This window comes from Ursus arctos, unplaced genomic scaffold (genome assembly GCF_023065955.2).
Source record: "Ursus arctos isolate Adak ecotype North America unplaced genomic scaffold, UrsArc2.0 scaffold_28, whole genome shotgun sequence".
In the NCBI taxonomy this organism is placed as follows: Eukaryota; Metazoa; Chordata; class Mammalia; order Carnivora; family Ursidae; genus Ursus; species Ursus arctos.
Genome location: NW_026622963.1, coordinates 4475131 through 4498813, shown reverse-complemented (window position 1 = coordinate 4498813; position 23683 = coordinate 4475131). Strand labels below are relative to the sequence as shown.

Below are 23683 nucleotides of genomic sequence, written 5' to 3'. Positions count from 1 at the left end.
GACATCTATGGACCTTGCAAGTCTCCATCAAGCAGTTGCCTGCTCCAGAAAGGCTTCCCAGGTGGCTGAGCAAGGGCCCTTCCTCTGCGCCCCCATCACACCAGTCCCCTCTCCTAGCGCTGTCCTCCACCCTGCAATCAAGGGGTGCAGGTCTCTCAGCCCCCTCTAAATTAAGGGTGTGGACTGAGCTCCATTCAGCTTTCCATCCTCAGTGCCCAGCTCCTAGTGAGCGTTCAGGGATTCCTTCCTTGGCCTGAATCTGCCCAAGCTCTCATTTCACAGGTGAGGACACAGGCCCAGAGAAGGCAGGGGGCTCCCCCAGGTCACTTAGCCCGCCTGGGAGCAGATCGGAATTAACCAGAAACACGTCAATAAGCCCCAAACTGAAAAGCAGCATCTGCTGTTTTGTCTCTTCTCCCCTTTTCCTCTGTCCCCCCAAGTCCTGTGGGCGGAACGGGCAGCGGACTCAGTAGGACTAACGAGTATCCCAGCTGTGCCTCGGCCTCTTCCCAGAGCCTCTGACATTCTCTGGGCCTTGCTTTCTTCTTCAGCCAGATGGGGATAAGCTCTTGTGCGCTTGCCTCCCCAGGCCCTGGGGGCAACACCATGAGCCGTGGGCTGTGTATGCTGGTCACATTTTGAGTATTACCAGCCTGATCATGAGCCCAAGGAAACAGGTCTGCGCAGGAGGGAGAACGGGGGCTTCCAAGGCCCCTGGCCCTGCTACCGAGAACAGACGGAAGAGCTGCCGTGACATTGAAACCATACATTCCGCTGAGCAACATCTGCCCAAACTATCGGTGTGTTTACATATCATTTTCCGAGGAAAGAGTTGTTATAAAACTGGGGGGAGGAAGCAAGTCTGAGCGTGACTTAGAAAAGCAAGCAAGTTTATGGGACATTTTGAAAAGAGAAGGGGGGATCCTTATGCTCCCCTCTCTGAAGGGAGACCAGCCCACAGCCCCCTTCCTGGGGAGCGCCAGGTCAAGGGCATTCCAAAGCTGGTGGCCCAGCTGCAGAGGGGGCCCAGAAGAGCTCAGCTCTGCTCCTACCTACCTACACCCCAAGAAGCAGAGTGAAGATTCAGCTTGTCTTTGCAAAATGAGCAGTGCCCTCCAGCTGCCCGTCTGCATATTCGCTCGACAAACCGTTATTAAGCCGAGATCGTGTTCAAAGCACTTTGAGCAGCACCGAAGGGGAGACTTAAAGGTGGATCAGGGTCTCACTCTCTGCTCTCTCGAGGCAAATTATCTAAAGGAGAGAAAAAACAGTCAGGAGGGATAGAAACAAAGCTTCATGGGAAGTGAGAGAGAACTTTCAGCTGAGAGATCAAGGAGGGCGTCCTGGAAGAAGAGGCACTAAAGAGTGGATAGGAGGGGGTAGGTTCAAGAGTTCAGAATTAGGGGACTGCACACACACAGGCAGGAAGGAGAGTTCCAGGTCTGGTGAGAACTAGGACAACTGGCGCCGGGAGACTTGCATGCGGGTGTGTGAAGGGGAGGGGCGCTGAGCTAAACGGCACAAGCTGGCCACTCCATTCTTCACGGTCAGTGGGTCAGGTTCACGTTTCCCTTCCAGTGGGCTGAGATTGTCCTTTGCGGTCACCTTCCCTCACTCTTCCCTCTTCTGCAACTTCGGAAAAAATGCTTTTGGATGTAAGCTGAGGTGGACCCAGAAGTTTCCAGGAACAAAGCAGAAAGCCAAGCTTGTGAAGTCAACAGCTGTGATGATGCTTGTCAGGCAGGCTCTGTGCCCAAGACGACAGGGGCTGGCTCCAGGGACCGCCTGCACAGTAACAGGCACGGGCTTTGTCCCCACTGACTGCATTGCCCCAAGCAGCTACTCGCGCATGGAGGCTTGTTTATTCATTAGCATTGATGAAAGGCTGCACCTCCCAGCTCTGTCCGTACCCCCAACGAGCAGCCGGTCCTCCGCTAGCTCTGTTGGTGGTGGGATCCACCATCGGGAAGACAGATCCAGGGAAGAGGCCTGTCCTGAGCTCTTTGGGCAGGAGATTTCAGCGTCCTGGCACCCAGACTGGGGGGCCGTGAGCTCTAGGTATCCTGTCCCTTTGACCACTAGGACTTCTCACCCCATGGGAGGGGGCACAGTCAGAGAAGGGTCAGAGTGGGACCCAGGGCAGGGGCTCTGGGACCAGGTCTAAGTGTGGCATTGATAAATACTGACATGGAAAGTTGTTTGAATATAAAATAATTAAGTGAAAATAGTTCGCTACAAAACCACATATGTAGAATATTCCATTTTCCAAATTTGCTCCGGAAATGCCTGGAGGGTTTTCTACACCCCTGTTGCTAGTGGTCATTATCTATAGAAGGCTGGGTGAAGAAGAAGGGGGGAGGCTTGCATATTATATTTTGCACAGTTTCGCACTATGAACGTTAGACCGCAAGCATGGATCACTTATGAGTTAAAGTAGGTGTTTCTTATGTGTTTTCTTGTGACCAAAAGAAACAAATTAAAAAAAAAAAATTCTTGGACCATTTCTGCACAGTTAAGAAGGTTGCCACGGTCATGATCCCCAGATGTTGTAAAAATTCCTGGGACACACGTGCTTTTTCACATGTCCCCAGGGCCTCATATCTGCTTCCTGCCTGAACATCTGGGAGCTTCAAGAGTGGATTCCTGGGCCCTGTCTCCAGCTGGCTGAACGAGAACGTTCTGGAGGTGAGGCCCAGGAATCTGCACTGGTAACTCCCCAGGTGACTCTGATAACCAGCAAAGTCTGGGACCCCCCCCCCCCGAAACCCTAGTAGCCCAGGTGTGTTCGGTCGCATTCAGTCGATGAGAACACTGAGGCTCAGGGAAGTTAACAGCCTTATCTCGGGTGTTCGTTCCTCCAATAGGGTTTGTTCCACTCTCCCAGCTGGATGAGCAGGTGTTGGGACCAAGGAGGACCTGTAGTCAGTGGTCCCAGATTGCAGGCTATGGGATTACAGTCATCCCGCTGAGCCGGGTGATTGGCAAATTCATCCGACAATTGTATTTTGGGGACCTACTCCATGCCAGGCACTCTCGTGGGTGCTGGGGTGTCTAGAGATGCAAACCTGACCAACAAGGTCCTCACCCCCTTGCAGCTCACATTCTACTGGGGGATAAGGATGATGAACGGGGAGGAGGGGGCGCCTGGGTGGCTCAGTCGGTTAAGTGTCTGCCTTGGGTTCAGGTCATGATCCCAGGGTCCTGGGATCGAGCCCTGCATCAGGCTCCTTGCTCAGCGGAGAGCCTGCTTCTCCCTCTGCCTGCCACTCTCCCAGCTTGTGCTCGCTCTCTCTCTCTTTACCAAATTAAAAAAAAAAATGATGATGAATGGGGGGGGAAAGAAAGGCATCTTCAAGGGCACCTGGGTGGTTCAGTTAGTTGCACATCTAATTCTTGGTTTCAGCTCAGGTCATGCTTTCAGGGTCGTGAGTTTGAGCCCCACATCGGGCTCCATGCTGAGTCCAGAGTCTGCTTGAGATTCTCTCTCTTTCTCCCTCCGCCCCTTCTGCTCATGCTCTCTCTCTCTCTCTCATAAATAAATCTTCAAAAAAAAAAAAGGTGTCTTCAGAGAGGGGGAAGTGCTTTAGGAACCTAAGGCAGGTGGTGAGACAGGAGGGGTGGGTGGTCAGGAAAGACCCCTTGGGGGAGGTGACATTGGAGCTGAGCCCTAAGTGACAGACCAGAGCCACCCTGATAAATGTGGGGACAGGCCAGTGAGCAGCGGTGAGCTAACACAGAGCATCGGCAGTCACAGTGATGAGGGTGGATTTCACTGGACTGGATTTGGGGCTTTGACCCCAGCTGGAGTTGCAGGTCACCCTACGTATTATGATGTTTCTCCAACTTGAGCATGCGTCAGCATCCCCTGGAGGGCTTGTTACTATGCAGACACTTGGTCCTCTGTTTAGTTTCTGATTCTGTCAGTTTGGGTGGGGCAGGGGGCGGGGGGGGCACGATGTTGCATTTCTAACCAGCTCCGGGGGACGCTGAGCCTACTGGTCTGGGAACCACTCTGAGAACCACTGCTATGTTGTAACGACCTGTTAACCTGCCTATCTCCCGAAGGCAGGATGATATCACGTGCATTGTTGTGCCCCCCGTGCTTGGGACATTAGCAGGAGCTCAATAAATGCTCATGATTTAATGAATGAATGAGGGCGTGGATCAGCAGCACCATCAAATACATGTAAAACCCTTAGAACATACCAAGAACCATGGAACAGTGTTAGGGTTCTCTGGAGAAACGGAACCAATAGGATGTGTGTGTAGATGTGTGTACGTATACACATACATATACATATACACATACACATACATGTACACATACATATACATATACACACACATGTACACATACACACATACACATACTCATACACATACACTCATACACATACGTATACACATACATGTACACATACATATACGTATACACATACATGTACACATACATATACGTATACACATACATGTACACACATACATATACACATATACATGCATATACACATACATATACACATACACATACACATGCATGTACACATACACGTACATGTACATATACACATGCATATACAGATGCATATACACATACACATACACATACATATACACATACATATCCATATTCACATACATATCCATATCCATATCCATATACATGGAGATTTATTGTAAGGAGTTGGTTCACATGATTATGGAGTCTGGCAAGTCCCAAGGTCTCCAGGGTACCTCAGCAAGCTGGAGACTCAGAAGAGCCAATGGGGTATTTACAGTGAAAGGGCCAGCCGGCTAGAGACCTAGGAGAGCTGAAGTTTCCATTTGAGACCAAAAATAGGAAAAAGCCAATGTCCCAGTTCATCAGCAGTCTGTTAGGATGGGTTCCCTGTTATTGGGGCTAAGGTCAGCCCTCTTGTTGTCTTCAGGCCTTCAACTGTTTGTACAAGGCCCACCCACATGAGGGAGGACAATCTGCTTTACTCAGTCTTCAGATTTAAATGTTCATCTCATCCCAGAACACCCTCACAGATACACCCAGAATAACGTGTGACCAAATATCCGGACACCCCATAGCTCTGTCAAGTTGGCACATAAAATTCATCGTCACGGTATATGTGTTTGTTTCGAATGCACACAAAGGATTCCCACCTCTGATGGGGGTTGTAGAGGGGCAGGGGGAGTTAGGGACGAGTTGGCAAACAGAGGGGTCCTCATTTTCCTGGCCTCCAGGAGTCCAGGCCTTGCCAGGCATCTGAGTCACCGGGAACCACAAGCCCTTCCAAACGAATCGGGAGGACCAGCAGGTGCCAGGTGGGCTCTCCCTCTGCACCCTGCCCCCAGCCAGTGCAGCCCCAGGGCCCACCATCCCAGCATGGGATTTACTGCACTCAGCACTTCCCCAACCCCATCCTGAACACATTAGCCACCCTAGTCACACTGGCTGCAGGAGATTACATTTTCCATGGAGGGAGAGGGAGAGGAAAAACCTCACTAAAGGAATCGTCTCTCCTTTGTTCCCCTGAGCTCTCTGCTCTTCAAGTGGACCTCTCTCCCTGATGCCCCTATCTGATTTCAGGGAGGGGAAAATGGAGCCAAGAAAGAAATGGAGCAAAGGGCCTGGGTGGGTTTGAGGGGAGGAGGGGTGCTGGGAGAGAGGAACAGGTGTGGGAGGGAATAGGATGGCTGGCAGAGGAGGGGGCATGAGGCCCCTGGGGGACAGGCCCAGCTGGATCCAGGGGAACAGCCCCTCTCTACGCTGGGCCTTCTGAACTGGCCACTCTTTCACAATGGTGGAAAGAGCACTGGACTTGGAGTCCCAGTGTCTCTCCACAGCCTTCTCATGTCACTTTCCGAGCCTCAGATACTAACTGCCCTTCCAGCCTCAAAGCTGTTCTGGTAATCAAAATCAAGTGCGATTCCATGATACCAAAAGGGATTCATTAAAAATGGAAAAAATAATCAATGATAGTCGGATTTCCTAGGATGCGAGGGCCAGGTCTTGCAGAGAGGGGCAAAGAGGCTTCCCGGGGAGCAGATGAAACCCCATATCCTGCCTTTCCTCAGCTCTCTGTGCTGACTTCTGGGCTCAGGACCTCCTCCAAGGACAAGCCCATCATTTGGAAGTTTCCTCTTTCCTTCCCCAAGCCTCTGATGGCCTTTTCGTGCCCATGGCTTCTGCTGACCCCATCTGCTGGGGAACTAAGCTGTCCACACCCGCCTCCCCAGACCTAGCCAGTAAAAGGCTGAGCAGTGCCTAGAACCCCAGCCCCTGTCCCCATGCTTTCCACCCTCCGGGCTTTGCAGGACCATTGCCCCAGGAATCAGGATGCCATGCACCAGTCCAGCTCTTCCCCTGTCTGCTCTGAGACCTCAGACATAGCGCTTCCCTGCTCTGGCTTCCGATGACTCACTGTTATGTCATGAGGCTGACCCAAGGAACCTCTCGGTTTCTTCTCAGCTCCAATGGCCTGCCAGGCCAGTTACCAGGTAACCAGAAACACCTGGAGCTCGGGGCTCCCTGTCCAAGTAGCTGTTGTAAGTGTGATGCACAGAGAACAAAAGAATTTCTGTTCCCACAAGGCTGGGCCAGGCGGCGGTCTTATGCATTCAGCTAAACAACCAGAGAAATAATATACATGGTGTCTGTGCCTCCACCCACCACTCACGACAAAGTATGTATATGCCCCAGATGGAGCGTGAGCTGAGGGATAGGAATCTGCTCCTCTCTCATTGGTCTTGGATGTCAGCTTCCTCTTAAAGCATGGTAATATATGGAATTTCTAAGGGTAATTCTAACTATGTGGGTTTTTGGCCTTACACACTCTAGGTAGATGTCTGGGGTTATAAATACCTGAAAACTCAACCCAAACAGACTTCTATGGTAAAAAGTAGTTATTTCTTATATATCTGTAAAGTCCAACAGCAAACCAGCTTCAGGAAGAGTTTGATCCAGGGGCTTACAGTATCATCAGGACTTCAGCTCCTTCTTTTAATGCTCCTCTCAGTCCTCCACCTCTCCATGCATCAGCTCACAACTCTCATTGCCATAGCGTGGCTGCCGGCAATTCCACAGCTTACATCTACATATGGTATCCAGAGAAAAGGAACTACTTTGGTCCCTGAGTCCCAAGCAGAAGTCTTGAGATTCACTCTGATGGGGGTGACCCTGAGTTAATCGCTGCAGCTGGGGTATAAAATTGGCCTCGCCTGAGGTATGTGCTCAGTCCCTAGAACTGGGAATGGCGTCAGGTTCCCTGGATCCCCAAATAAAAATGAAGACTGTGGGAAGAGAGACATGGGAACCAGGGAAGCAAGCAACACTTACTCTAAATGGAAGCTGGGTCACTCCTTTGCACAGAAAATACTCCATTTCTCAGTAATGGACCGTCAACCAGAAGGTCAGATCAGCCGATAGGTACCTCTCTACCGAGGGCCTTCCAGACCACCCAATGCTAGTGCAGCAAGGCCGGACAAGGACATCTCAGCCCTCAAGGAATTATGACACTAAAATACTGACCACAGCAGGTAGCAAGAATTACCTGCCAGTTCATGTGGGAAAGCCTGGGGATAATCAGGGAGGGCTTCCTGGAGTAGGTGGGAATTTTGCCAGATCTCAGAGGGATGTTGTCTGGGGAGAGATGTACACACCACTGGGCATAGGCAGGACAGTATACTGGGGCAGAGAAATAAAATGGTTCGAGTTCGATTTAAGTTTATATTTTATCTGAAAAAAAAAACATTACTGATATTTAAGATAGAGACTGACAGTCTCGTATTGGTATAATTTACATATAATTTACATATAAATTTACATATAAATTTACACACACTGGAGGTACATGTTACCTTTTTTTCTGATAGGAGCGTGCATTTGAAAAGGTTCAGAGACTAAAATTGCCTTGAAGGATGGAGCCAAGGGTAAGGGGAGGTCAGAATGAGTTCCCGTGGCCCCCTGTAGGGGAGGGTGTGGGGTACAGAGCCAGGGCCCCTTGTCTTAGCCTGTGACCTGCTGGCTACAGCAGGGCCACACCTGCCTTTCTCAGGTGGCCATCTCTTGGGGAACCTCCTCCCTCGGCGAGGCCCTGTTTCTATTGAAGGCAGCCACCAGGGAGGGGTCCCGGGCTGTGGCTGAAGCCTGCCACCAGTTCTCCCACCCGTAGCAGCCCTGCTCCCGGAAGAATGCCGGGAGCCCACAGCCAGTGAGTCACAGCACACGGCCCATGGAAAGGGCCCGATGCTCGCCACGACCTTTGGGGTTTGTCTTGCTGTCTGGTGCCCACACCACAAGGATTGGTGTCCTGCCCCCAGAGGCTCAGCAGGCCCGAGGCCGCAGATGGCTATATAAGGCTGAGGCCACAGGGGATGGCCAGGGCTGCCAGACCCCAGGAACCATTTGGCTGGTCTCGATGGTGACGCAAACATTTTCCCTGGGCTCAGGCAGCTACCCCCTCGCTGTGAGATTGAATCATATCCTCAAAACCTCAAGCCTGACAGGCACACGTAACGCCAAGACTCAAGAGTGGTAAAGAACGCTAACCCAGGCCCTCACTGCACGGCAAAGAAATATTTGGGGCAACACAGACAAAGCTGTCCCAGGAGAACCAGTCCCGGCTCTGCCACAGACAAACTGGGGGGCCCGGGTCAGCTCCCCTCTTGGGGCCCCAGCTTCTGCATCTGTGATATGGGGACAGTAGGCCCTGTCTTGCCACCTCGTGAGATGCCGACGTACCCCAGGGAAATCGGGTCTGGAGAATGGAGATGGGATGTAGGGGCTGGCCCTTGTTCTTTGAAAAGGACAACACCTGATCTTGAGGCAAGTGTGGGGTCCCAGTGACTTGGTGGATTTAACTGCCAGATTGTGACACGCTGGACATTGCCAGACCACGTGACCTTCGTCTCTCTGCATAAGTTACTTAGACACAGCCCCTCTGTTTCTTGATGACTTTTGACATCTGTGACTTCCCACAGAGATAGTGCGGAGGTTGTTAACCTCATTCCGCAGCCAAGAAAACCAAGGTCTGGAAAGTTCAATGACCTCTCAAGACCACACAGCAAGCTAGGGGCCAAACCAGCCCCTACAATCTCAGCCCAAAGGCCTCTCCCTGTGTTGGGGGCCCCACCAAGTAGGCTGCTGAGGCCCCAAAGTTCCACTCCATAAAATGGGCAGAGTTGTGAAGAGTCTGCCTTGTCAGGCTGCTGGGGTGTTTTCTAGAAGACACATGGAGGTAGGTTTTCCAGCCGATGGCCATGGTTTTTCTGATCTAGAACCTTCTGCACCTAGTTCTCCCAGAGGCCCCCTAGGAGGTGTTCCTCAAAGGCACTCTTTCCAGCAAGTACTCACTGTCAGGCAGTGGAGCCCTGGAGGGAACATTCCTTTGGAAGACTGGGTCACATATCAAGTTGACCTTGAAAACAGGAGCAGCCAGAAGAGTAAGCTTGGAGCCCAAGCCTCACTTACTGATAGCTCCCTGGCTCCCTCCCTCCCTCCCTGTCTCTCTTTCTCTCTCTTCCTCCCTCCCTCCCTGTCTCTGTCCCTCCCTCCCTCTCTCCCTTTCTCCCTCCCTCCCTGCCTCTCTCTCTCCCTCCCTCCCTCACTCTCTACCTCTCTCCTTCCCTCCTTCCCTCCCTCTCTCTTTGTCTCTCTGTGTCTCTCTGTCTCTCCCTCTCTCTCCCCACCCCCCCCCTTGCTGGAAAGAATGGAGCAGCCTTGACCACACAATCGCTCACAGAATTAAGTAGCCAAAAATCACGTCGTCTAGACAAACAGATTTTATGGGTCCAATTAATTCCTGCTGGTCAAAAATAGGCATGCTTAATAAGTGGATATATTTAGAATCTGTCATTATCTGGTTCCCAGGGGAGAAAGCTCAGCTCTTATTTCATAAACTCTAATTTCAAACAGAGCTCTGTTAACCCCCCCTTCGGACCTCTCATGCTTCCCTGATAGCAGCGAGAGGCGGGCAGGAGCCAGGGCCGGGGGTAATTTGACCACAAGAAGCCACTGGAGTCCTGGGTAACCTGAACCTCCGAGCCTGTCCCCTCTCAGCCATCAGAAGTCAGAAGACAGGATTGCTTCTCCGGGCAGCGTCTCCAGGGGTGGGGAGCTGCTGGGAGAGCAGGCGTCCAGCAGTCTGTATGTCCTTAGTGTCTCAGGATCCTGTCCCTGTGCACCAAGGTCCGCTATCATCTGTTGCCTATGCCTGCGGGTCTGAGACGCCTTTAGGGCTGTGTGAGCTCTGGCACCTTCCGTCCCTGCCAGGGCTTCGTTCTTGAGTCAGGCCAGAGCAGAGGAGGCGGTCGCTGGCTGAGGGCAGGACTGGAGGCCGAGAGGGTTCCAGGCATCTAAAATCAAGATGTGGACCAGGCTGTGTTTGTCTGCAGGATCTGGGAGAGACCCCTTCCTCACCTCTCGTGGCTTCCAGTTGGCCCAGCGTTCCCTGGCTTGTGGCTGCTTCCCTCCTAGGTCCACCTCCATCTGCACACGGCTTTGTCTTCTCTCTGGGTCTCTCCTTGGTGCTTCTCCTATGAGGACATCCTGTCATTGGCTTAGGGCCACCTAGGTAATCCAGAATGACCTCATTTCGAGATCCCTTATTACAACTGCTAAGACCCTCTTTCCAAGTAAGGTCACAAAGGCAGAGGCTCAAGGTGGAGGCCCCAGCTGGATGCCTGCCCCCAGCCGCCCTGTAGCCCCACTGGCTGCCTTGCCCACCCTGAGTAAAGATTTAGTGGCTCGGGAGGCAGCCATGAATGACCACTAGGGACCATGCCCCCAGCCCCTAGGTCCCCAGCGGAAAGACTGTCACATGTGGTGAGGAATGAGGCCCTCCACAGGTCGTAACACGTGGCCAAGATTCTATGGCTCCAAAACCATCATTCCTCTTCCTGAATGACCACCACTCCCTCCCTCCCTCCCTCCCTCCCACTATTTGATGAACTCATCATCTTCCGTTAAGACCCAGCCCAAACACACCTCCTCCGTGACGTTTGCCCTGCTTTCATCTCCCAGGGACTAACCTCCATCTCCTTTGTAGCAAGACCATGTGGTCTTCATCTCTGTATCTCTAGATCCTGGCAAGGGCTGGGATAGGTCACAGGCCCCACGACGTCATGCCAAACGCCCGGCGTCCCTCTTCCTGGGAGACAAAGTTCTGAGCTGGAGGGTCTGCTCACAGCTGCCCCTCAGGATTTCCTCCCGCCTTCCTCACCCCATCTTCCCCTCAGTACCGCCCTCCCTGTTCCAACCTCTGTCAGGAGGAAGCACTTCCTCCAGCATCTTTACTTGTCTTCTTTTCCTTCCCAGGCTGGTCGTGGGCGCTCCATTGGAAACCAACGGCCACCAGAAGACGGGAGACGTGTACAAGTGTCCGGTGACCCATGGCAACTGCACCAAGCTCAACCTGGGTAACGTGAGCCACTGGTCTCCCCACAGTGAGGCCAACCACTGTCTAGGGCGGGACAGGCTTTAAAGCACATCCATGCCCACAGTCACACTGGCTTCTCCCAGCCACCCTGGGGTCGCTGCCCCCATTTTACAGACGAGCAAGCTGAGGCCAGAGAGAGGAAGCCACTTTCCCAGAGTCACACCAGCTTGTCAGGGGCCAGCCAGGATTCAAACCTCAGCCTCCAATGTTCCAGGCCATTGCTCTTTCCGACTTCCCCACTGCCCCTCAACTCAAGCCTTTCTCTCCCAGCAGGAGAAAAACATTCCCTGTCTTCTTTCCAGTTTTGAAGTAATAACAATAGCTAGTATTCATACATCTTCTCTAATGTTCACCGTGTGCCGGGCCCTGGTTGAAGCACTTTTAGGGATATTGACTCATTTAATGCCCTCCACGACCGTTCGAGATTTAAGGTAACAAAGGAGGGAATGGCAGCAGGGGGAGGTGAGGGGACCTGTCGAGAGTCCCCTAGCTAAGAAGTAGCGAGGTCAAGGTACCAACCGAGGCAGCCCACAGCCGCCCCACAGTCAGTGAGCAGCACGGCCTTTCTGAAATGAAGGCGCTGTCCTCACCCAAGAGCCTGTACGATCCGTGTGTGCGTGTCTGTGTGTGCACACATACTTGCGCGTCTCTGAAAACACACACACTAATCCTGTAAAGCACTTTGTCCTAAACATCGGACCATGGCTGGGCCATCACTTTGCTTTCAGAAGGGATCGAAAGTTCCATTTGGCCTGAGACGCTGCCATCTCAGCCCTGCCACAAAGGACTGCCTTCCCCAGAGCCAAGACCCTTGGCCTCCCTGCCTTCTAGGAAGGCAGCCTCTGCCCCCTCTGCCCTCCAGCCGCTGCAGGGTGAGGCTCCCTGGGGAGGTGAAGCCCTCTGGGCGGGCGGTGCCTGGTGGCGGAGGTGGCCGAGCTTCAAGAGATAAGCAGATGGACGGAAAGGCCCTCATCAAAGAGAAAGCCCAAGAACCCAGATCCCCAGGGCGGCCAGCTGTCCCATCACATGGTGCTGGACGCTCCCGCTGTCCACATCTGCGTCAGCACCGTGGGTGGGAAGTTCAAACCCCAGCGCAGCCGGGGCCCAGACTGCAGTAAGGAAACAGTCTGGGGGGAGGCGGGAGCCTCGCTGGTGGCTCACAGAGCCCAGTCATCACCACCCTGAAGGCACAGGCTTCTGAAACAAGCCAAGCTGGCTTTCTCCTTCCAGCTGGACAGTTTCTTCTCCGTGTGTCCCTAGGGAGTGCACATCCTCTCTCTGAGCCCCTGTTCGTTCATGTGTAAAGTGAAGAGGGTAGACTCGGTGACCCTAGGATCCATTCCGGGTCTAACATGTCCCCAACCTTTCCTGAGCACCTAGTATGTGCCAAGCAATGTGCTAGTTTCTGAGGCTACAGCAGGGAACAAGAAGCCAAGGGCTCTGCTGGGAGAGGACAACAAGCAAGCAGACGAACTAGAAAGCAGGTAGAGATAGACGGCTTACCGCCACAGGTAGGGGTAAACGCTGTGTGACCAACCGCAGTGGTGAGAAGAGAGCCTGGGTAGGGAGGAGGTGGGGAGAGATTCTACCTTAGGGATGTGATCAGGGGAGGCCTCTTTAAGCAGGTAACACGTAAGCAAAGATCTGACGGTAAGGAGTCAGGTGGGGCCAGAGCATGCCAGGCAGTGGGAGAGCACGTGCAAAGGCCCTGAGGTGGGAATGAGCTTACTCTGTCAGAGAACAGAAAGAAGGGTCACACAGCTGGGGCAGAGGGCGCGAGGAGGGGTGTGGGAGGGGTGAGCACTACCCTCAGGGCTAAGGACGCCGAGAGAAGCTTCTGGTCCAGGTGGGGACAAGACACATGAACTCATCATTTAGTTTCCTCTACTGCTCTGATTTCCAGTGTGGATCCTATTTCCCTCCAAAGGAGGAGGAGCGCCTGCTGGCCGTGAGAGCCATGAAGCCATCAGCCCGTGGAAAACATTCCCGAACTGGGGCATAGGCTGGGAGGTGGTGGGCAGCAAAGTGAGTCAGGGCAGAGGAAAAGAACCGATCAGGAAGCCCTTCATTTGAGGAGTGTTTCTTTCCCTCCCACCAAGGAGAAAGTGTAGGGCAGGAAGACCATCTGTCAGTTTATCCCCACAATGTGGAAAACGCAAGGCTGGGAAACCCGACTCCTGGGTTTTCCTATGGCCTTTCCAGGCTGTGAGCCTCACCAAGCCAGGAATGTTCTTTCTTCTCTCTCCAGGGAAGGCTAAATGGGTGGCAGACATTCACAACTCAGTGCGGAAAAGCCTGTCGCTGGCGCTTTCTTCCCGACACCTGGATGAAGTCCGGGGTTTAATGAAGGGCAGAGATTCAGGCAGAGGATGTGATTCTGGAAGGCAGACCCTGTGTGAGGAAGGCTTTGGGCCCCACAGTCCTCAGCCAGACCCACTGAGAAAGATGCTAGATTCTCCTAGTCGCAGAGGGGCAGACTGAACCCAAGAGAGGGTAGTGACTGCCCCAAGTCCACAAGGCCCGTACGCAGCAAAAGCAGGACATGAGTCCAAGTCTCCCCTACCATGCTTATCTGCTTCCGGTTCAGCAGTCTGACTAAGGACTTTGGTCACTGAGACTGGGGGAAGGAGATGGTGCACGGTGAGGTGACGTGAGGTGAGGTGACATGAAGTGAGGTGACATGAGGTGCCGTGAGGTGAGGTGACATGAGGAGATGTGAGGTGACATGACATGAGGTGAGGTGAGGTGCCATGAGGTGAGGTGCCATGAGGTGAAGTGACGTGAGGAGATGTGAGGTGACGTGACATGAGGTGAGGTGAGGTGCCGTGAGGTGAGGTGACATGAGGTGAGTTGAGGTGACATAAAGTGAGGTGAGGTGAGGTGAGGTGAGGTGAGGTGAGGTGAGGTGAGGTGGGCGGCATGAGCCTGACACAAATGGAGGGAAGAGCTCCCCAAGCTGCTGAGGGGTGGAGGTTGCCCAGTCAAGGCTTAGACCTTCCTCTCCAGATTTCACACTACCGCTCCACTGCCACCACCACCCTGCCATCAGACAGGACAGCTCGGGATAGAATGGTGCACAGCCTGGACTTAAGTTCCAATCTCTCATCTACCAGCAATTGACTTTCTAGAAGCCACTAACCCTCTCCGCATCTCCATTTTCTCGTCTGTGAAATGGAAATGTTGACTCCTGGGCCTCCCAGGACCAAGAGGGGGTCCCGGGAGGGTACATGTGGGCAGTACTTTGTAAACGATATAGGCATTATAAAAACACAGGGTTATTACTATTCTTTTCTCTCTGGCTTCTTTGGACAGACAAAAACAAAACAACTCCCGTCACTCGCAATCTCCAGCCAAGAGGGGCTGGCTTTCAAAAGGAGTCTTACTACCAACTGAGGGAACCCAGAGAGAAAAAACAACCAACCCAGCTGCCCCCAGCCCCAGCCCACAGCACAGTGAGGTGTCGAAGCTCGGGCCTCTGCTAATGCCCGGCCCCAGACCCCCTCTTCAAACTGACAGCCACTACCGAAGCTAAATGCAATCCATTCCCAGTGGAGGCCGCCCAAGTCCTTGGAAGTCAGCAGGGAAAACATCTACTCGCCCCTCAGAGTACAGGAAGGTTGACTTGCTCTGCATTTAATAAAATGCCTGGCTCACTTCCCCCTGAAACTCTACCCCCTGCCACATGTCCACACACGTGTGTACACCCCAACACATGTGTTGACACATGTGCAAAGTGTGTCATACCAGCTGACACACCATCGCACTTCTGGAGAAGTCAAGCTTGCTTCCTTCCCTTCGGTGGCCTGGGGGAATGATTTCGTCAAACCTTCACAGAATTTTTTCGAGCAATTCTATCTGCCCCAGCCCTCTCCTGACCACTCAGTTGGCTAATAATCGTGCTCCTCATCGGCTCTCTTGGCAGCCAACCACAGAACAACGTTCTCGCAAGACCTCACACACCTTTAGAGTGCTCTTGCTGCCCCGTGAGAGAATCGATTCTCTTATGTCAGTTTATCAGATGAGAGAGAGCCAGGGTCACGAGGAGGACACGGACTGCTAAGCTTTGATGGCAGACTGGCTTGAAGGAAAATGTGAAGGGGATGCACCCCAGAGGAAGCCAGCCTAAGTCAGTGTTCTGGAAGATGCAGGATGGGACACATGAGGAATGCTAGAGACTGGTCAGATGTCTGGAGGAGGAGAAATGCTGGACTAGGCAATGCTCTGCTTAGTGCTTGCTGTGTGACCTTGAGCTTGCTGTGTGACCTTGGCCTCTCTGAGACTCAGTTTCCTCATCTCACAGGGGATTGTGAGGAAGTAATAAGACCGTGTCTGGGCAAGACCTTTGTATACCACGAAGGGCTGCCTGGACGTGCAGGCGAGCGAGGGCTCCAGAGGGGCAGGGAGAATCAGGGAGGACTCTGCCTGGCCCTGGCCCTGCCCCTGCCCCAGGCACCTCTGGTGGCTGACGGCAGCAGCGGGCTCTGGGTCGGCGGGGAGAGGGCTGCAGCTAAGTTTCTCCCTCTCACCCCAGGAAGAGTCACTCTGTCCAACGTGTCTGAGCGGAAGGACAACATGCGCCTCGGCCTGAGCCTGGCCACCAATCCCAAGGACAACAGCTTCCTGGTAAGAGCCACCCACCCCACCCTCTCTCCATGTCCCCACCTCTCCTGCCCCACGGACCCTCTGCTTGGGGCCAGGAGAGGCAGGGGGTGAGTTACCGTGTCCTTACACACACACACTCGCACTCTGTCCACACGCTCAGGGAGCAGCTTCTGAGGGGGACAGCCCCGTCAGGAAAACAGAGTGAGCTCTTTTGTGTGCATTCCTCGGGGATGCAGGACTGGCAGCCTGAAAGGAACTGGAATAAAGATGGCCAACGTTGTGAAGGGGGCCTATCCCTCCTTCCGGAGAGCCAAATTTCTGAGCCAGGGGACTGAATCTCTGCTCTAGGTTCGATCAAAGAAACAGGACACACCACACACCCTAAGAAGTCTCTAAAGGGAAGCCATAAATGAGAGAACACAGATTTACGACAACTGAGGGAAGAGATACAGAGTGACGGGCCCCCGCAGACTGCACAGGGTTAGATGGGAAGGCTTTCTGGGGGAGGTTTTTGATTTGCTTTTCAAGAAGAGACAACGGGTCTTAGCAGGGAGAAAAGAGGAGGGGGTACTTGTGCTGAAGTGACAGGGACATTTATTCATTTCAGCACCAATGCTTTGAGCACATACAATGTGCTGAGCCCAATGCTGGACACTGGGGACTCAGCAGTCAACAGAGTGCCTGCGCCCCTGGGGCTTCAGTTCTCGTGTGGGGAGAGCTGATAAGCCAACAAGTGAAGTAAACGTGCTGTTGGGGCAGAAAGGCCTGCTCTCAGAGGTCTCTGCACCCTGCCCAGGCGAGTGCACGCAAACTGCACATAGTCACAAAGGGCAGCTGCCTGCTCCTTGACACCATGGGTTGGGCCATGCTGGAGATTCAAAACAGGATCCTGCTGGGATGGATGGTTCTAGAAACAGCTGCAAGAGAGCATTTCAGAGAAACATTACTCGAGAAAGCCCCATAAAATGAGCCACTCGTTTTAAGATGGGAGAGCTTGTGTCGCTCTTTGTTCTTGTCCAACAGTATGTTTCTGTGGACAGCTGGGGCATTCAGGGTGTGGAGCACCAGACACCAGGACAACGAGAGGAGTGGGATGCTCAGGGGCTGTGGAAAGCATAGTGGCCCTGCCAGGAAAAGTCTAGAGGTGCCTTGGTATACGGTCAGCCCGCAGCCCTTCATCATCCCAACCAAGGGCAAACAGGACCCTGGGTCCTGTCCACACACAGACCTGTCAGCGGCTTTGTTGCTACTCCCTTTTCCTTCTGAGGCTCCTTACCATGTTCCCACCAAATTGATTCACCTACTTCACAAGGTGGATGAAGGCCCAAGAAGGACGGAGTGATACACCCTCTGGGGCTTCTGTGGGTTGGTTAAGTCCCTGGTTTATAAATGGCCACTTTTGTTCACTTATTCACTCATCCATTCATCCATTCACTCATCAGTCTATCCCCCAACCAATTGTTTATCTCTCCATTCATCTATTCATCCACCCATTCACTCATCCTTCCATCCATCCCTTCTTACACCCATCCATCATCCATCCATCCATCATCCATCATGCATCTATCCAATATGCATCATCCATCCATCTGTCATCCATCATCCATTATCCATCATCCATCCATTGTTCATCATTCATCCACCCACTCATCCATCCATCATCCATCCATCCATCATCCGTCATGCATCTATCCAATATGCATCATCCGTCCATGTGTCATCCATCCATCCATTATCCATCATCCAGCCACCCATCCATCCATCAGCTATCCACCCATCCATCCATCTGTCATCTATCGGTCTATCCACCCATCCATCATCCATCCTTCCACCCACCCATTCATCCATCCATCATCCACCCACCTACCCATCCATCCATACACCCACCCATCTATCCATCTATCTATCCATCCATCATCCATCCACCCACTCATCCATCCATTATCTATTCATCTATCCCTACGTCATCTATCCATCTATCCATCCATTCATCATCTATCCATCTGTCCCTCCAGCCATCATCTATCCATCTGTCCCTCCAGCCATCATCTATCCATCTATCTCTCCAGCCATCATCTATCCATCTATCTCTCTAGCCATCATCCATCATACACCCTCCTTCATTCTCCCCCCTACTTCCAGAAATAATTTACTGCAGCTTCAACAAAGGACAGAGGTAAAACAAAACCTTTAAAATCTGACTAAAAAAAGAGAGCTAAAGAAAGGAATTAGAAATGGAATAATTATTTTTCCAAACCAAAGGAGATTACGGCACAAAATTTAGTCCCGGGTTTCCTGGCAGCAGGACAAAAAGGGAGGCATGGGGCTGGGCTTTCATTTTTAATGACCCTGACCCTGAGGGGGACTCATCACTCAGTCTTTAAATGAGGAGCTGACATCAACGTGTTTGGTAGCAAATTTCAGAGAAGGAGCAGAAACATTCTTTTTTCTTTCACCAGTCAGAGGCATGGGCGTGTTCCCAGTCCTGGAAGTTTTCCCAGTAAGGACCTTCAGGTGACTTCTTCAGACAGAGATGCTCTTCTAGTGCCCTTGAAGGGTCCACTCCCGTGGATGATGCTATGTGGTGGGTGGGGTGGGCAGGTAGGGTGAAGGAGAGTCACAACTCCAGATGATGGCACAGAGAATGGGACCCTTGAAAATACAACAAAGGAGGACTCTAAGATCAGTTTTTCTCCATTCCCTCTGAAACCAAGGGAACTAGAACACATTAGAGCAAGAAAGAATTCAGTTAGACTCCAAGAAGACACTCTAAATCCTTGGAGTACCAATCCTCAGCTAGAGGTTGTCTGTCTTGGGTCATGGAGGTGGGGCTGGGCCAAAGGCTTTTGGGCCTGGACCCTCCCGGAGACCCCCTACTGACTAGGGGTCTGCCCTGTGCTTCACAGGCCTGCAGCCCCCTCTGGTCTCACGAGTGTGGGAGTTCCTACTACACCACAGGGATGTGTTCAAGAGTCAACTCCAACTTCAGGTTCTCCAAGACGGTGGCCCCAGCTCTCCAAAGTAAGTAGCTTCAAATCTGCTGACCCATGCTGAGTGGCCATCATGGGAGGCTCCGAGCTCTGATCCCCGCCACCCTGCAGCTACGAAGCAGCACCTAGACTCTAGCCCTGCCCTGTTCCAGAATCTTCGGGTTACCCACGACAGAGTGATGGTGGGAGGCCAATGAGCTGAGGTTATGAAGACAATCCCGGCATCCAGAGAGGCTCACTGCAAACCCACTGTGAGTGAGGAAGAGGTTACTGGGCCACCACGTACAGCAGGCAAGCCGTGCAGAGCACACCTCTGGGGACATTGTTCACTTAGACTACAGTGTGAATGGTGCCCTCTGATGTTATGCAATGCAGTTGCCTTGTAGGTGGAAGGCCAAGGAAAACAAATATCCCTGGTAACAGTCCTCTCTAACTGGGGTTCCTGGATATCAGGAAGCTCTGCCCAGCTTGCCCAGAGCCTCATGGAACACAAAACCTCCCACTCACTCCCCACCCGCCAAGAAAATCTGAAGAAATAATGTTCAGACCTTGTCTCCCGCAAGCCCAGACTAGTTGGCTCTGAGCCTCACTATTTCCTCTGGCCTGAATACCATCACCCAAGCAGCTGCTAACCCGTTTTATTGAGGGTGAGGGGATTAGCACCTCTGGCTAGCAGCGGCCTCCCTCCAAACCACACGGCCCAATCAGAGATCGAGGACGGTGCTTGGGGGTGGGGGGAGGGTACCTCAGAGCAGCAGGGGCTGGAAAGGGGTCCTTTTAAGGGTGAGGAGGAGATGTTGATTCTATGCCCACAAAGCGGCCAAGGGAAAGGCAGTGCTGTGACTGGCAAGTTCGGTCACAGGAGGTGTGAATGGGGAACCTCACCCCAGGCCAACAGATGAGCATCTAAGCCTCCGGGCACTCCTCTGGTGGAGGCCCGCTCATCTGGCCCACCAGCAGCCGTGTGCTGGGACCTTATCAGACACAGATCCCAGGGCACCCTCTCCAGAGGCTCTAACTCCGTAGGTCTGGGTCAAGCCCCAGGGTGTGTGTACGCGTGAGTGAGCGAGTCTGTGTGTGTGTGTGTTCACCAGAGTGTTCAGCCCCATTTAGGAAGCACAGATCTAAAGCAAAGTTCTCCCCAAGATGCTTCAAAAAAGAAAAAAAAATGTGAATTGCAAGAAAGAAATGAGCGATTAGAATAGCAGTTAGAATAAATGCATTCTAAGAACAAAGATGGCTTAAAAATAAAAGAAACCTGGCTCCTACCACTAGATCAGGAAGTCCCCCTAGCTAAGGAGTTTCTGTCTCGGTCACGTCCATGGCCACCCGCACCACACAGCTGGCCACAGGCATTAAGCTCGACCAGACTGGAAAAGGACCAAGCCATCTGGCTCTGCGAGCCCAGAAGAATGGGGCCATCACACGCTGCACACGGTGTGCAGGTGGGACAAGAATGTCTACATTCAAGGCCGACACCTTTTGTCTCTGGTGAGCACTGACTTCAAGCAATCGCTCCGTCGTGATGCAGAAGTTACTCGAAGGTTAACACACAGAAGGCTCCTGCCATATTGCTATGAAGTAGATCTCACAAGAGTGTGAAAATTCTCCAGTAAAAGTGAGCAGATACCCGATATTTCAATATCATATAATATTAGTATGTATATATCATATCATATTGGGACATCTAATTTCAAAGCAACCCTAACCTTTCACCAATAGAAATAAGTTACTTAGATTTTAAAAGAAGCTTTTTGCATTTGTTACGCTACCAATGTTTCTTGTTGGTTTTTATTGTTCATTTTAACTTGGTATTAATATTATAAGAATATAGAGAAACCTTTATGCTGAGAGCAGAGATAAAGGCACAAATGCTTGACCTGACAATGTCGTTGCCACATTAACAAAGTACCTTGCTTACAAAAAGAAAAAAGAAAAAAAACTTAAAAAAAAAAAATTAAGAGACTCCGCTAAGATTTCTTGAGCACTGACATCGTGCTCAGCCCTTTAGAAGCCTCACCTTCCTGATTCCTCCTGGCAACCCTCTCTATCACCACGCCTGTTTTTACGGCAGAGACAACAGGCGCTGAGAGGTTAAGTGACTTGCCCAAGGTCACACAGCTAGTGCCTGGCAAAGCCAGGAATCGAAGAGTCTAATGCCGGATCCCCCATCCTAAGCCATCCCCCCTGACCGCTCTCCTAAAAAGTGAAACTCATTCGTTTGGGCTGAAAGGGGTAAGTGCAGCCTGCCCGTTACAATAAAACAAACGACCGTGAGCTACTGATCTGGGCAGGAGGGCTGCCTCGGAAGCATTAGCACTGATGGTAGGCTGGTCCCTGATGAAGAGCAGAGGCGGCCAGGCTGGATTTACTCTTGGTTCAAACAGCCCACACCGAGTGGCCGAGCGGAGCCAGGAATTCCTGGGCTCGTCATTCTTGTTGCCCAAATAAACAGCTCGCCCAAGGAATTACAGCTCCCCGGGCCAGGGAACTACATACCTGTGACAGGGTCCTTCTTCTGTTGTCCCCTGGACACACACCTGGAGAACCAGAGCCTGAAAGCACTGAGTCCCTGGGCAGCCATGACCGTGTCCCCACTCCCCAGGGTGCCAGACCTACATGGACATCGTCATCGTCCTGGACGGCTCCAACAGCATCTACCCCTGGGTGGAAGTTCAGCACTTCCTCATCAACATTCTGAAGAAGTTCTACATCGGCCCTGGGCAGATCCAGGTGAGTGTCTCTCTCCTCCTCTGGCCAGGGGTCCCCAAACCCAGGGAAGATGCTGGCCTGGGCCGTGGAAGAGCGTGTTTGCACGTGCTAACTAGGTCTAAGTGCAAGGACCAGGCCCAGGCCCTGCAGCCCAGGACGCCCATCTCTGCTGGGTGCATCCAGAGAAAGTTCGGGGGAGGCCCCACCTCACCAGTCAAGCCTGTCTTCTGGGATAGATGCCACCCTATTAAGAAAGACTTTTTCCTGGAGAGTGTAAGAAGGAAGGCAGGGAAGGTTGAGTGGATCCCTGCGGAGTGAGGCACAGGGGAGAATTAGACACACTGATCTTGAGAGAAGACTGAGCGGGAGAGGGAGGGAGGGCATAGTTGCCAGCATGTGTCCAAAACATCGCTGGGCTAAAGAGGGAGTAGATTTATTCCATATTGTTTTGGCCAGACAAGTGAGGACCGACATATAGGAGGCACAAGCTGGCACATTACAAGTAATCTAGGAAATTATTTTGTAACAATTAGAGCTGTTAAAAAGGGAGTGGGATTTCTCAAGAAGTAATGATTTGGCCAAGACGAGAAGATCATCTTTAGGGTACCGTGCATGAAAGTCTGGCCTTAAAACGGCACCAAATAAACTCGGGGCCCGTCCAACAGGAAGGTTTTATCCTTCTAGTCCTACTACAGGCCTTTAAGGATTTTTGTTTATTTTGAGGCTATTAGTATTGTCTCTATCTTACCCACATTGGGGATAAAAGGTTCTCCTCCAAGTTTTCAGGAACCTTGGTCCCAGCCTTTGGTGAAAACTACCATGGCCCTCCAGTCATGCTGCTCCTAATATTTTAGGCTTCAATCCTATGCTCAAGCAAGAAACATAATCTGTTGGGCCTTTCTTTATTTTTATTATTTTTTTTTAAGAGAGAGAGAGCGCACAAGCTGGGAGGAGCAGGGGGGAGGGAGAGAGACTCCCAAGTAGACTCCATGCTCAGCCCGGACCCCCACATGGGGCTCGATCCCACCTCACAGCCTCCCCTCTGGAGAGGCACCTTCTCCCTGCCTCTCACCAAGCCACCCATTCATTCCCGGAGCTATGCAGAACTTTGCAGAATGGCTTCCCTTCCCAGCGCCTCTCCCTCGGGCAGGTCCCCCACCCTGCACCCTCCCGGAAGTCGCAGACGGAGAGATGACCCGAGGGAGCCTCACGCCAGCTTTCAGGGGGATGTTTTGTGGTCCTCTGCCCTCTCTCGCAGGTTGGCGTTGTCCAGTACGGAGAAGACGTGGTGCATGAATTTCACCTCAATGACTACAGGTCTGTACGAGATGTGGTGGAAGCTGCCAGCCACATTGAGCAGAGAGGAGGAACAGAGACGAGGACGGCATTTGGCATCGAATTTGCTCGGTAAAAAAAAAAAAAAAAAAAAAAAAAAAAAATCCTAATAAAATAGAAAGAATGATAATTTACTTGAATCTCAGCTAACTGGTCTAGTTCGACACTGCTGTGTAACAAACCTCCACAAAATTCCGTACCTTGAGACAATAATTTATTAATCCCTCCAGGTTCTGGGGTTGACTGGGCTCAGCTGGCCTGTTCTCTCTGGGGTGCTCTCCTATGGGTGTCGTCCGGTGTGTCAGCTGGGGCTCTTGTCATCAGAGGGGTTGACTGGACTGGACATCCACAGTCGCACACTCACGTGGCTGGCAGTTGTCACGGGCTGTTGGCTGGAGCTCCGTGTGGGCTGGCGACCGGAGCACCACACGTGGCCATGTGGCTCGGTTTTCTCATGGGGTAGAGCCGGGCTCTGAGAGGGGGTGTCCCAAGAGAGCTTTCCAGGAGGCCCCCACAGGAACTCAGGGAGAGGTGGAAAAAAGACATTCCACCGGGCCAAGGGCAGAAGAGGGGGAAGGTCGAGGAATGTTTCTATTTGGAGCCTTCTGACAATAGAAT

At 52.2% G+C, this 23683-nt stretch overlaps 1 protein-coding gene across 1 annotated transcript in view; it reads left to right on the top strand.

Annotated features, from left to right (window-relative positions):
- ITGA11 (integrin subunit alpha 11) overlaps positions 1-23683 on the top strand; it is a 111036-nt gene that overhangs the window by 41944 nt on the left and 45409 nt on the right. The window contains exons 3-7 of the mRNA XM_026478392.4: positions 11306-11406; positions 15958-16049; positions 18935-19049; positions 21624-21751; positions 22989-23137. Of these exons, the coding sequence (XP_026334177.1) occupies positions 11306-11406; positions 15958-16049; positions 18935-19049; positions 21624-21751; positions 22989-23137 (585 nt within the window). The remainder of the gene's footprint in view (positions 1-11305; positions 11407-15957; positions 16050-18934; positions 19050-21623; positions 21752-22988; positions 23138-23683) is intronic.